The 13,266-nt window shown below is 53.8% G+C and overlaps 1 protein-coding gene across 1 annotated transcript in view; it reads left to right on the top strand.

Annotated features, from left to right (window-relative positions):
- NID1 (nidogen 1) overlaps nucleotides 1-13,266 on the top strand; it is a gene marked incomplete at its 5' end in the record, with an annotated part of 40,569 nt that overhangs the window by 6,503 nt on the left and 20,800 nt on the right. The window contains 7 exons of the mRNA XM_081114516.1: nucleotides 2,454-2,753; nucleotides 3,700-3,926; nucleotides 5,396-5,766; nucleotides 9,374-9,523; nucleotides 10,800-11,051; nucleotides 11,601-11,801; nucleotides 12,740-12,973. Of these exons, the coding sequence (XP_080970642.1) occupies nucleotides 2,454-2,753; nucleotides 3,700-3,926; nucleotides 5,396-5,766; nucleotides 9,374-9,523; nucleotides 10,800-11,051; nucleotides 11,601-11,801; nucleotides 12,740-12,973 (1,735 nt within the window). The remainder of the gene's footprint in view (nucleotides 1-2,453; nucleotides 2,754-3,699; nucleotides 3,927-5,395; nucleotides 5,767-9,373; nucleotides 9,524-10,799; nucleotides 11,052-11,600; nucleotides 11,802-12,739; nucleotides 12,974-13,266) is intronic.

The raw sequence follows: 13,266 nt of genomic DNA, 5'->3' as shown, positions 1-13,266 counted from the left end.
ATGTTTCTAACTCTCTATCTCTCTCCCTTCCTCTCTGTAAAAAATCAATAAAATATATTAAAAAAAGAAAAAAAAGAAAAAAATAAGAAACATCAATGATAAGAGAGAATCATCAATTGGCTGCCCCCTCCTGCATACCCGCCACTAACGGTGTGTCTGAAGAATAAAGTTTACGGGGCTGGGGGGGGGGGGGCAGTTTAAAGCTAAGAATCGAATGAAACTTCCGGCTGTTGTGCATGACATGTATCTGTGATGTCATCTTTCTTGGTGATGACAGACCACGGAGCTGACCATGCAGGAACACCGGCTGAAACTCGTTGTCCAACCCTGACGCTCAGGGGGGTCATCTGGGCCCCGTCCAGAGTGTCCGCAGGGCTTCGAGGCCGAGGGCTGAGAGCATTTCTTGTGGGAATAGGAACATTCCTTGGCCCAGATTCTCAGTCATAAAAGGCCCTGGCAGTCTTCTCGAAGACAGATTTTTAGAACGTGAGCTGTCTGTATGTGGTCCTGTGTGTGACTCCCCCCGGAGCAGCTGGGGATTGCCAACTCCTGGCATCTTGAGCGAGCGAGCCCTTTCCCACGCTCTCACCTGCCCGCCCGCCCAGCTGGGAGGTGTCGGAATGGGGGTGGGGCCGGCCAGCTGGGCCAGCTCATCCCTGACCCCTCCTCGCAGCCCGTCCGAGTATTGTGGAATCTCCAGGCCGGTGCCAGGTGGTGATGGGAAGCGTGTCCCCAAGCAGCTCACAGCCCGGGGAGCTGGGTGAAAAGGGAGGTGTGCAAAGTTCACTCCCAAAACTCCCTGTCCCGGGCTCCACCCCACGGAGCCTTTCACCCGGTTCTGGGCATGTCGCAAGGGCTGCGTCTTCAGTTCCTGTCCTTTTTTCTTTTTCTTTTTTTTAAAGACGTTTTTATTGGTTTCAGAGAGAGGGAGAGAGACATAGAAACATCATCATTGATCAGTTGCCTCCTGCACGCCCCCTCCTGGGGATGGAGCCCACAACCCGGGCCTGTGCCCTGACCGGGAATCGAACTGGGACCTCCTGGTTCATAGGTTGATGTGAGCAACCACTGAGCTACACTGGCCGGGCCAGTTTCTGTCCTTTTTGTCTACCCCTGACTCCTCCTCCAGGAACAGGGTGTGAAGTGGCTTAAGGGTAAGGATGTGGGTGGGGGAGGGAGGGAGATAAGTGGCCTGGACAGATCTGGGCAGTCCAGGCGAGTCCCTTCTGCCCTGGTGTTTTTCCAACCACAGCCTCTCACAGTGCAAGCTGAGGGCCATTTGCTACGACTCTACCATCTGATTAGGGATTTTTAAAAAATACATTTTTAAAAAAATTGATTTTAGAGAGGCCGGGAGAGGGAGAGAGAGAGAGAGAGATAAACATCAATGATGAGAGAGAATCACTGATCGGCTGCCTCCTGCACGCTCCCCACTGAGGATCGAGCCTGCAACCCAGGCCTGTGCCCTGACCGGGAATCGAACCGTGACCTCCTGGTTCAAAGGTTGACGCTCAAACCACTGAGCCATGCCGGCCGACAGGGATCTTTTTTATTATTCTCAGATTCTCGAAGTAAACAGACCCGTGCAGTGGGTTCTATGGCATCAGTGGGTTGTGCACGAATGAGGACATGAGTGGGGTCAAAACCTCATTCTCGTGAGGCTTTGCAGGAGGCCAGGGCTCCTCCCTCCACATGGGGCTGGGTCTCTTTCCCACGTTCCCGAGCAGCCTGGGTTTCCACGGGATGAGAACGGTGACACCCGTTCCCAGGCAGGGATAACCGATTTCAAGAAAGCTGCAGCGCGATGAGGAGGCAGCCCATGGGGACGTGGGCTCCCCGTGGTCACATCCCGATGTCGCCCCTTACTGGTACCTTTGGAAAACTCGATGTGCTTCCCTCGTTTTCTTCATCTGAAGAATGTGGATACTGCCCAGCCGGCTGGCGTGGCTCCGTGGTTGAGTATTGACCCATGAACCTGGAGGTCATGGTCACGGTTGGATTCCCGATCAGGGCACATACCTCGATTGCGGGCTCGATCCCCAGTGTGGGGCGTGCAGGAGGCAGCCGATCAATGATTCTCTGTCAACATGGATGTTTCTATCTCTCTCACCCTCTCCCTTCCTCTCTGAAATGAATAAAAGTATTAAAAAATAAATAAATAATGACGGATGTCGAACGGCTCTTTGCAGAACATGGAGCAGGCACCTAGGGGAGCCTGAGACTCTGAGACCCTTAGTGTCCAGGGGGCGGGGACTGGAGGATGCCAGCATCCAGCTGTGCCCCTTCCACAGGACTCTGCCCAGGGAACAGGTGCCGATTCCCACCATCAGTTGCGTGGTTTCGATCCGGTGGCACTTGACTTCGCGCGGGCCCCTGTGACCGCGTCCTCCGAGTGGGCGCTCCGCCTCCCCCGTGGAAAGGGGGCTCCTTTGAACTCTGCTTCGTTTCGACAGGTCACCACGAATGGCCTCATTGCCACGAGCGAACCCCCGGCCGCAGAATCCCACCCCGGGCTCTTCCCACCCACCTTCGGGGCCGTGGCGCCCTTCCTGGCCGACCTGGACACCACCGACGGCCTCGGGAAGGTCTACTACCGCGAGGACTCCTCCCCCGCCGTCACCCAGCTGGCCGCCGAGTGTGTCCAGAGGGGGTTCCCGGGCGTGTCCTTCCAGCCCGCGAGCGCCGTGGTGGTCACCTGGGAATCCGTGGCCCCGTACCGAGGCCCCAGCGAGGCCCCTGCCCAGGAGGACCAGGTGAGTGCGCACCCAGGGACCAGGGCGTGGAGCCTAGCAGGGGGCGTAGCCTGGCTTGTGCGACATTGGGTCATGGCGGGCTGATACCTCCAGCTCCATTTCTGCAAGGCTCGCGGTCTCTGTCTCAGGGATGACTGGGTTGAAGAAAGCCAGTTCCAGCCCTAACCGGTTTGGCTCAGTGGATAGAGCGTCGGCCTGCGGACTGAAGGGTCCCAGGTTCGATTCCGGTCAAGGGCATGTACCTTGGTTGCGGGCACATCCCCACGTAGGGGGTGTGCAGGAGGCAGCTGATCGATGTTTCTCTCTCATGGATGTTTCTAACCCTCTATCCCTCAATAAATAAAATATATTAAAATATCAATAAAATATATAAAAAATCAATAAAATATATTAAAAAATAAAAGAAGTCTAGCTGTAGAAGCCCACAGTCTAGCTGGGGAGACAGAAACCACGGGCACCATGGGAATGTTTCAGACAGGAGTCCTCCCACGTCCAGGTGGGCATCTCTGGTGAGGAAGTGGGCGGAGAAGCCGGCTCCAGGTCTGAGTTACCCTTTGGGGACCAGCCTCGGTCTCTCGGCCCCACCATCGTTTAATTTTCATAGGATTACACAGTGGGGAGAAACTTGAAAGGCCCAAAGCATCCATTTCCACGTGGATGGAGATACAGCCACCTCCTTCCTAGGACCGGTGGGAGGGCTACGTGGTGAGGCACCATACGACGGGCCCGGCATCGGGAACGCAGTCCTTACACAAAGGCCCTTTCCGGCGGGCCAGCCTCAGGGGCGTGGAAGTGGCGCTTTCCTGGAAATACCTAAAAGCGCTGCTTCTAGGATAAGTTGGGGGGACACCGCCATCTTCCCACATGGGGCGTCTGGTCTGCTGCAGGGCCCCTGGGAAGATGTGGCCACTTGCCCGAGTGACTGCCTTTTGACTCGTCTTCGCAGAGAAACACGTTCCAGGCGGTCCTGGCCTCCTCCGGTTCCAGCTCCTACGCCATCTTCCTGTACCCCGAAGACGGCCTGCAGTTCACCTCGACCTTCTCCAAGCGCGACCAGAGCCAGGTCCCCGCCATGGTCGCCTTCAGCCAAGGGCTGGTGGGACTCGTGTTGAGCAGCGACGGGGCGTATAACATATTTGCTAACGACAGAGACTCGATCGGCAATTTGGCCAAGTAAGTGTCTGCCTTCGTTCTTCCGTAGACACCCCCTGAGAATAAGCATAGCCCGTGATTATCTTTTTTTTTTTAAATATATTTTGATTTTTTTACAGAGAGGAAGGGAGAGGGATAGAGAGTTAGAAACATCAGTGAGAGAGAAGCATCGATCAGCTGCCTCCTGCACACACCCTACTGGGGATGTGCCTGCAACCAAGGTACATGCTACATGCCCTTGACCGGAATCGAACCTGGGACCTTTCAGTCCCTAGGACGATGCTCTATCTACTGAGCCAAACCGGCTAGGGCCCGTGATTATCTTATTAAGGATGATATAATGGGCATCACAGAACATTCCCTAAAAAATTCCCTTGGGTTGCAGTGTTGGATATAGTTTTTCTATTCTGTGGTACTTTTTATTTTTGTGTTTTTTGTTTTTATTTTTTATTTATTTTTTAAATTTTGTTTTATTGCTTAAAATATTACGAAGAGTATTACATATGTCTCCTTTTTTATTTCCCCTTGACATTCCCCGGCCTCCCGTACCCCCCAGTGTCTTGTGTCCATTGGTTATGCTTATATGCATGCATACAAGTCCTTCGGTTGATCTCTTACTCGCACCCCCGACCCTCCCTGACCTTCCCTCTGTAGTTTGACAGTCTGTTCAATGATGCTCTGCCTCTGTATCTATTTTTGTTCATCAGTTTATAATGGTCTTTATTATCCATAAATGAGTGAGATCATGTGGTATTTTTCCTTCATTGACTGGCATATTTCACTTAGCATAATGCTCTCCAGTTCCATCCATGCTGTTGCAAATTGTAAGAATTCCTTCTTTTTTACAGCAGCGTAGTATTCCATTGTGTAGATGTACCACAGTTTTCTAATCCATTCATCTGCTGATGGGCACTTAGGCTGTTTCCAAATCTTAGCTATGGTGAATTGTGCTGCTATGAACATAGGGGTGCATATATCCTTTCTGACTGGTGTTTCTGGTTTCTTGGGATATATTCCTAGAAGTGGGATCACTGACTGGGTCAAAATGTTGTTGTTTTTTTTAATTGATTTTAGAGAGGGAGAGAGAGATAGAAACATCAATGATGAGAGAGAATCATTGATTGGCTGCCTCCTGCACGCCCCCTACTGGGGATAGAGCCCGCAACCCAGGCATGTCCCCTTGACCCGAATCGAACCTGGGACCCTTCAGCCCTGCAGGCCTATGCTCTATCCACTGAGCCAGACCGGTGAGGGCAGAACGGGCCTTCTTTAATCAGAGTAACGCCATCACGGCTAACGAGCGTGGTGAATATTTCTTAGCATTCTAGCGGGTCCCCAAGAGTCTGTCGGTGCCCCTAGCATGATGGCCACACAGACCCAGTCGGCTCTCCCGCCCTCCAGGCCCCTGGGTTTCAGGTGGACACGGATCCCTGGGCTCCTTCTGTCCGGGGAGCAGGGCCTGTTGCCCAGAAGTCTGTCCTTTCTCGTAGGAGCAGCAACTCCGGGCAGCAGGGCGTCTGGGTGTTTGAGATCGGGGGCCCCGACACAGCCAGCGGCGTGGTGTCCTCGGACGTGAACCTCAGACCGGACGACGGAGAAGACTACGATGATGAAGATTACGACTCGGTGACCAGTCTGGGCCCGGAGGACCTGGGCACCACACCCTTCCCCTATGAGACCCCGAGGAGGGGAGACACCGGCACCACCAGGCACCGAGCCTTGTCCCCCAGCCGCCCGGCCACCGCCAGGCCTGCCAGGCCTCCCACCGAGAGGACCCGGTCCTTCCAGCTGCCCGGCGCCAGGTTCCCCCAGCAGCACCCGCAGGTCATCGATGTGGATGAGGTGGAGGAGTCGGAAGTCGGTAAGCCTGCCGCTGTTGCCGTGAGAATACTCTAGGGCGCTTGGGTTTCTGGACACAGGACAGGTGCTGGAGCAGGTCCGAGGTGTGTGTTCTGGGGTGGGTTGTGAGGGCGAGAGCTGGGAAGTAGGGGTGGGAGCTCACAGGCTCCGTGCCTTTGATGTTCATCCTTGCCCGAGGATATTTTTCCATTGATTTTTTTAGAGAGAGTGGAGGAAGAGAGAGGGAAAGACAGAGAAAAACATCAATGCGAGAGAAACACATCGATGGGTTGCCTCCTGCACATGCCCGGACCAGGGTCCCGGCCCGGGAGGAGCCTGCAACTGTGGTACGTGCCCTTGACCGGAATCGAACCCGGGACCCTTCGGTCCGCAGGCCGACGCTCTATCCACGGAGCCACACCGGCCAGGGCCCTCTGGTCTGTTTTAGGGGAGAAAAGGGCTTTTAGAAGTATTTTGAAAGTCAGATTTTTCTTATTTGTGATTTCTGAGATCAGAAGTACTTTCGGCCACCTGAAAAAACATTGTCGACGTTCCTTTGGCCGTGGACACAGTTATCTTTGACATTTATTTCCTCTCGGCTTTGGCAGGAGAAGAGTTCATTATTCCCAGCTCCGGTTAGTTTCAGAGTCGGTTTGAGAAGATTTTAAAATACAGAACAAGTAGATAACTCCCTTCTCCCCCACCTTTCCCCCCGAGACCTCCCTTTTAAAGTGCACTATCTTCTAGTCAACTGTATTCTATCAGGTTTTTGCTACATTTTGAGGGAAAGCCAGCATGCTTTGATTTGTCTTGTAAAAGAAGTCCAAGCTCAGCTGTGTTCACTCATTTTTGCTCTTCAGGGTGACTTATAGTCCATTGAGATTCATGTAGATGGGATGGTCCAGGCCTTTAAATAATGTTTAATGAGACTCTACTGTTTCTGTTACGAAGTTATCCATTCCACATAGTCACTCAAAAAAAATATATAGATTTTTTTTATTGATTTCAGAGAGGATGGGAGAGGGAGAGAGAAATAGAAACCTCAATGATAAGAGAGAATCATTGGGGGGAAAAAAGAGAGAGAGAGAGAGAATCATCGATCGGCTGCCTCCTGCATGCTCCCTACTGGGCATTGAGCCTGCAACCTGGGCATGTGCCCTGCCGGGGAATCGAACCGGGACCTCTTGGTTCATGGGCTGATGCTCAACCTCCGAGCCACGCCGGCCGGGCCTCACTTTTATTTCTTCTTACTCGTTCTAATTTGTCTCCTGACGATAGCCACACATGTTTGTTTTTGTGTCTTCCGAAGCCTGGACGAGAGCTGGGGGCCAGGGCCAGTAAGCTCGTTACTATCTTCCAAGGCTCGGAAGTGGAGACGTTGAACTTGCGTGTCCAGACCAGGACGTGGGTCCGTGTCTTGGGGCTCCCCACCCTGCACCCTGACTCTCCTGGGGTGATGCAGACATCCCTGCCTGCGTGGCACTTGGCTCTTGCAGCTGGCTTCAGGGGGACAGCTCCCCAGATGTGTCGGGTTGTTTACTCCCAGCTGTTGCGATCTGAGCTGTCACCCGATCGAGGCGTCTCTGACATTCTCCCTCGTGAAGCCGTCCTGTTGAAATGCTGTCCTATCTGACGCCAACGGCAACATATGGTGGTGCATTGCTCGGTATTAGTCCACGCCTAGATTTGAACCCGACATGTGCCTGAAACAGATGTTTCTCTGTCCCTTTATCTCGGTTATTTCGCTGTTTCTGGCGGGGAGGTCAGCCTTCCGCGGCCCGCCGTGCATTCCTGGCGTTATCTGAATAGTCACCCACAGATACGCAGGCCATGGGGACCCACCGGGCGCCGGGCCCTCGGCTGGAGTGAAGCAGGCTGCAGTCACGTGTGTTCAGCGTGGGGGCCCAGGGTTTCCGACGCCAAACGCCGCCTCTACACCCACTGGAAATTTCCTCCGGGCGTCTGGGACGCATAGAACCTTCCTGGTTTAAACTTCACTTGTATCTTCACTCGGAACAGTCGGTTATAAACCGGATCGCTCCCCGCTTTAAAAGTCCACCCCCGACATGTGCATTTGAGCTTTCTTTCCGAATCAATTTCCTCTGGATTGTGGAGTATAACGAGTCCGTTCCTAATGCTAACAAATTGAACCAAGGAGGTAGAATTTTAAAAGTAGGCAGAATTCTTTTTGTTTCTTGAGTGAAAGGAATTGAAGACGTCTTTTTAATCAGCTTTTTTTTTTTTTTTAAATCTTCCTCCGAGGATATTTTCCCATTGATTTTTAGGGAAGTGGAAGAGAGAGGGAAAGACAGAGAGAAACATAAATATGAGAGAAACACATCAATTGGTTGCCTCCTCCATGCACCCTGACCAGGGCCCGGGCCTGGGAGGAGCCTGCAACCGAGGTACATGCCCTTGACTGGAATCGAACCCAGGACCCTTCAGTCCGCAGGCCAACACGCTATCCATTGAGACAAACCAGCTAGGGCCTAATCAGCTTTTGAGCATAAGAGCTTCTTAGTTATTGCCTGGAGAGAAGAGGCAAAATAATTTCAAAATACTCTGAAGTCATTAAAATGGGAAAATTAAAAAACAGTTAAAAAAAAACACCTTAAGGCCCCTTTAAAATGTGAAGCTGATCTTTTTTTTTTTTTTTTTAATATATTTTATTGATTTTTGACAGAGAGGAAGGAAGAGAGATAGAGAGTTAGAAACATTGATGAGAGAGAAACATCGATCAGCTGCCTCCTGCACACTCCCTACTGGGGATGTGCCCGCAACCAAGGTACATGCCCTTGACCGGAATCGAACCTGGGACCTTTCAGTCCGCAGGCCGACGCTCTATCCACTGAGCCAAACCAGTTTCGGCGAAGCTGATCTTTTTGACTCGTCAGAGGGACACCAGACTAAGACAGCTGTCTGATGGGGTGACCTGAGACTGATGCAAATTAAATTAGAGCACTTTTTAAAAAATATATTTTTATTGATCTCAGAGAGGAAGGTGGAGGGAGAGAGAGAGAGAAGCATCAATGATGAGAGAGAATCACTGATCGGCTGCCTCCTGCACGCCCCCCACTGAGGACTGAGCCCACAACCCGGGAATCGAACCCTGACCTCCTGATTCATAGGTCGACACCCAACCACAGAGCCATGCTGGCCGGGGAGATTAGAGCACTTTTTGATCATTCACCTGTGATTTCTACACTCCTTGTAGCCCAGTGGTTCTCAACCCTCCTAATGCCGCCACCCTTTCATGCAGTTCCTCATGTTGTGGTGACCCCCGATTTCATTGTTACAAATTAAACATCATTAAAGCAGTGATTCATCACAAAAACAATATGTCATTATATATGTGTTTTCCCATGGTTTTAGGCGACCCCTATGAAAGGGTCGCTCGACCCCCAAAGGGGTCGAGACCCACAGGTTGAGAACCGCTGTTGTAGCCCCATGTGCGTGGGGTGTGACAGATGGAGCCACCACACCATTTACGTGGCTCCAGGCGGTGAGCCCGGACCCTGAGCCGCCTGGCCGAGTGCCATTATCCCTGCAGGGCTGGGGGGCCCCGTGTGACCCGCTCCTGCCGCAGAGCCCCGAGACCTGCTCACAGGTGCCCTGTGCTTCCTCCGCAGTCTTCAGCTACAACACGGATTCCCGGCCCACGTGCGCCAACAGCCGACACCAGTGCTCCGTGCACGCCGAGTGCCGGGACTACGCCACCGGCTTCTGCTGCAGCTGCGTCGCCGGCTACACCGGGAATGGCCGGCAGTGCGTGGCCGAAGGTCTGCTTTCTGTGCTCATTCGTGGGCCGGGAGGAGGGCGGGCGGCCTAAATATTTTTATTGGTTTCAGAGAGGAAGGGAGAGGGAGAGAGAGAGAAACATCAATGATCAGAGAGAATCATGGACCGGCGGCCTCCTGCACGCCCCACACTGGGGATCCAGCTGCAGCCCCGGCCTGTGCCCCGACCGGGAATGGAACCGTGACCTCCCGGTTCAGAGGTCGACGCTCAACCCCTTGAGCCCCAAACTCCAAATTGGATCCAGCTGTCACTTGCGGACCAGGCCGTTTCTCCGGTCGTGAGAGCCCAGACACAGTTTACTCAGCGTGCGTCCCAGGGGAGCCCGCGGCCATAAACTCCAATGAAAACAAAAGCGACAGAAACCCCGCCGTACGGAGCATTTGTCCCTTCGGATGCCAGAAGGCCTCACGTGTCACTGGCCGTTTTCTTTGTGTTTCGTGAGGAAATGCAGTTGCTTCCCCAAGTTTGACTCAGTAAAACTTGGAAGCGCCTTCCTGTTTTTCAGATCCCCTGCCATCGCCGTTTTAATTTGCTAAAAAAACAAACAAACAGCAACGAACAGGAACCGTGTTCCCTTCTGGGTCCTAATTCGATCAAGGGAGGGTTGTTGTACTGACTTGGGCAACGAGAGAGGATTTTTGTGTCCGTGTGTTCATTTGGGGGAATGTTTTCAACATCTGTAAACGTATTTCCTTCCAAGTTGCACCGCCCAGGGGTGGTGTGCCTGAGCGTTGCATGGGGCTTGGCTTGGATACCCTGGGAGAAGCTTCCAGAATCAGCAGCAAAACCACCTTCTCCAGGCGTGGCCCCTGGGGCCTTTCCCGTGCCAAGCGTCCAAGCCGGGAATGCTGAGTGTGCTTGGCAGAAGCTCGGATCGTACGAATCGTCCGGTCCCACGTTTTAACATCCTATACATGCCCTGGAGGAGTCTCATGGTTTAATTATTTGTTGGATTCTTGCTACTTTTCTAAAAATTTTATTGATTTCAGAGAGGAAGGTAGAAGGAGAGAGAGAGAGAAACATCCATGATGAGAGAGCATCACGGATCGGCTGCCTCCTGCACACCCCACACTGGGGATCGAGCCCGCAACCCAGGCATGTGCCCTGACCGGGAATCGAACCGTGACCTCCTGGTTCATAGGTGGACGCTCAACCACTGAGCCACACCGGCCAGGCTTGCCTCTTGCGCTACAGGCCCAGGGCCTATCCTGTTCTTCCCTTATGAAGGACTGGCTTCTCCCTTTGTTTCCCTCGCAGGGTCCCCCCAGCGAGTGAACGGCAAGGTGAAAGGGAGGATCTTCGTGGGGAGCAGCCCGGTCCCCGTGGTGTTTGAGAACACGGACCTGCACTCCTATGTGGTGATGAACCAGGGGCGCTCCTACACAGCCATCAGCACCATCCCCGAGACCGTGGGCTACTCCCTGCTGCCCCTGGCCCCTGTCGGCGGCATCATCGGGTGGATGTTTGCGGTGGAGCAAGACGGATTCAGGCACGGGTTCAGCATCACAGGTATTGACATCACCCATTAAAGTCCATGGCCCGGGCGTGGGGTGGGGGTAAGGGAGATAGGGACTGGGGATGAGTGGAAAGGGAACTCCACGTCTAAGGACAACTCACTGACAAGCTTTTTGTTCTGGGAGAAAGACCTGGTGGTAAGAGGACCAGTCTTCTTTCGTGAATAATATTTACGAATATTCTAAATAATATTTAGAATTCTGCCCGCCTGGCTCACCCATCCTAAAGCTTGGGTATTTCTCATTGTCCCTTCTCCTCATGAGTTGAAAATGCCCGTCTTCAGCACAAGCCCTGAGCCAACCCATCTCGGAGGCCGGTCTGTGGCTGGGAGGCGGCCTCTCTCTGCGGGTGACTCCGTGGGGCCCCCTGGGTGCCCCAGCTCTGTCCTCGGGGGTCCCCAGCCCCATTCCTACCAGCATCCCCTGAAGCACCCACAGAGGAGGTTCGACTCCACGGCCCCTGACCAGCCCTGTGAGCCCAGGGCGGGCGTCGGGGTGGCCGTCTCTTCTGACGGCAGAGTGACCGAATGACCTTGCTTTCCAGGGGGCGAGTTCACCCGCCAGGCCGAGGTGACCTTCGTGGGGCACCCGGGCAAGCTGGTCATCAAGCAGCGCTTCAGCGGCATCGACGAGCACGGGCACCTGACCATCGACACGGAGCTGGAGGGCCGCGTGCCGCAGATCCCGGTCGGCGCCTCCGTGCACATCGAGCCCTACACGGAGCTCTACCACTACTCCCGCGGCGGTGAGGGCACCCCGGGGCCCGAGGCTCCCAGTGCCACCGGGACAGCCCGTCTCCTGGGCCGCAGAGAGCGAAACGGGGGTGACACCTTAGTAACATCGCCTTTCCCCACTGCCAGACGTCGTATCACTCCCTCCAGAGAATTTTTATTTGTTATTTATTTACTTTAATTTTTGTTCATTTCAGAGAGGAAGGGAGAGGGAGAGAGGGAGAGAAACATCAATGATGAGAGGGAATCATGGATGGGCTGCCTCCTGCACACCCCACACTGGGGATGGAGCCCACAACCCGGGCATGTGCCCTGATCAGGAATCAAACCGTGATCTTCTGGTTCATAGGTCGATGCTCAACCCCTGAGCCACGCCAGCCAGGCGTCCACTAGCCTGTAATCTTTAGGTTGGCTCTGGGCAGCTTAAGAACTTAGAAGCACTTGATGGGGGAAAAAAGCAACAAATATTACTGATGCAAATAAGACCCATAACGGTAGGGGAAATCCAGGTAGCAGAAGGAGTCCCCATTGGAAATAAACGGTCTTGCCCTGGCTGGTGTGGCTTCAGTGGATAGTGTCTGCCTGTGGACCATAGGGACCCGGGTCCGATTCTGGTCAAGGGCACGTACCTTGGTTGCAGGCTCCTCCCCAGCCCAGGCCCTGTTTAAGGCACATACAGGAGGCCACCATTCAATGGATTTCTCTTCCATCGATGTTTCTGTCTGTCTTTCCCTCTCTCTCCCGCTCTCTCTGAACACCAATGGGAAAGTATTCTTGGGTGCGGATTAACAACAACAACAACAACAAGAAATAAATGAACAATCTCATTGACTGGCTCCATTGCAGTCTCCCCTGGGGAGACCTCCGGTAGGATGGGTCTGACCCTGAGGGAAGTCACCGCATCCTCACGCCCTCTCCTTTCTCTCCCCACCCGTGTCCCTCCTGCATCCAGTGATCACATCCTCCTCCACGCGGGAGTACACGGTGACGGGGCCCGCGGCCCCTGCGAGCATCCACACGTACCAGTGGCGCCAGACCATCACCTTCCAGGAGTGCGTCCACGACGGGGCCCGGCCGGCCCCGCCCAGCACCCAGCAGCTCTCGGTGGACAGCGTGTTCGTGCTGTACAACCAGGAGGAGCGGATCCTGCGCTTCGCTCTCAGCAACTCCATCGGGCCTGTGCGGGGTGAGACACAGCTCCCACCGGCCCTCGTGCGCCTGTGTCTCGGTGCTCTGGGCGTATTCTTTTTTTAAAAAAAAAAAATTGTATTGATTTCAGAGAGGAAGGGAGAGGGAGAGAGAAACATCAATGATGAGAGAGAATCATGGATCGGCTGCCTCCTGCACGCCCCCTACTGGGGTTCAAGCCTGCAACCCGGGCATGTGCCCTGACCGGGAATCAAACCGTGACCTCCTAGCTCAGGGGTGGGCAAACTTTTTGACTCGAGGGCCACAATGGGTTCTTAACCTGGACCGGAG

Source organism: Myotis nattereri (genome assembly GCF_964212035.1).
Source record: "Myotis nattereri genome assembly, chromosome: 20".
Lineage (NCBI taxonomy): Eukaryota > Metazoa > Chordata > Mammalia > Chiroptera > Vespertilionidae > Myotis > Myotis nattereri.
This window is presented reverse-complemented; position numbering and strand designations above follow the sequence as displayed.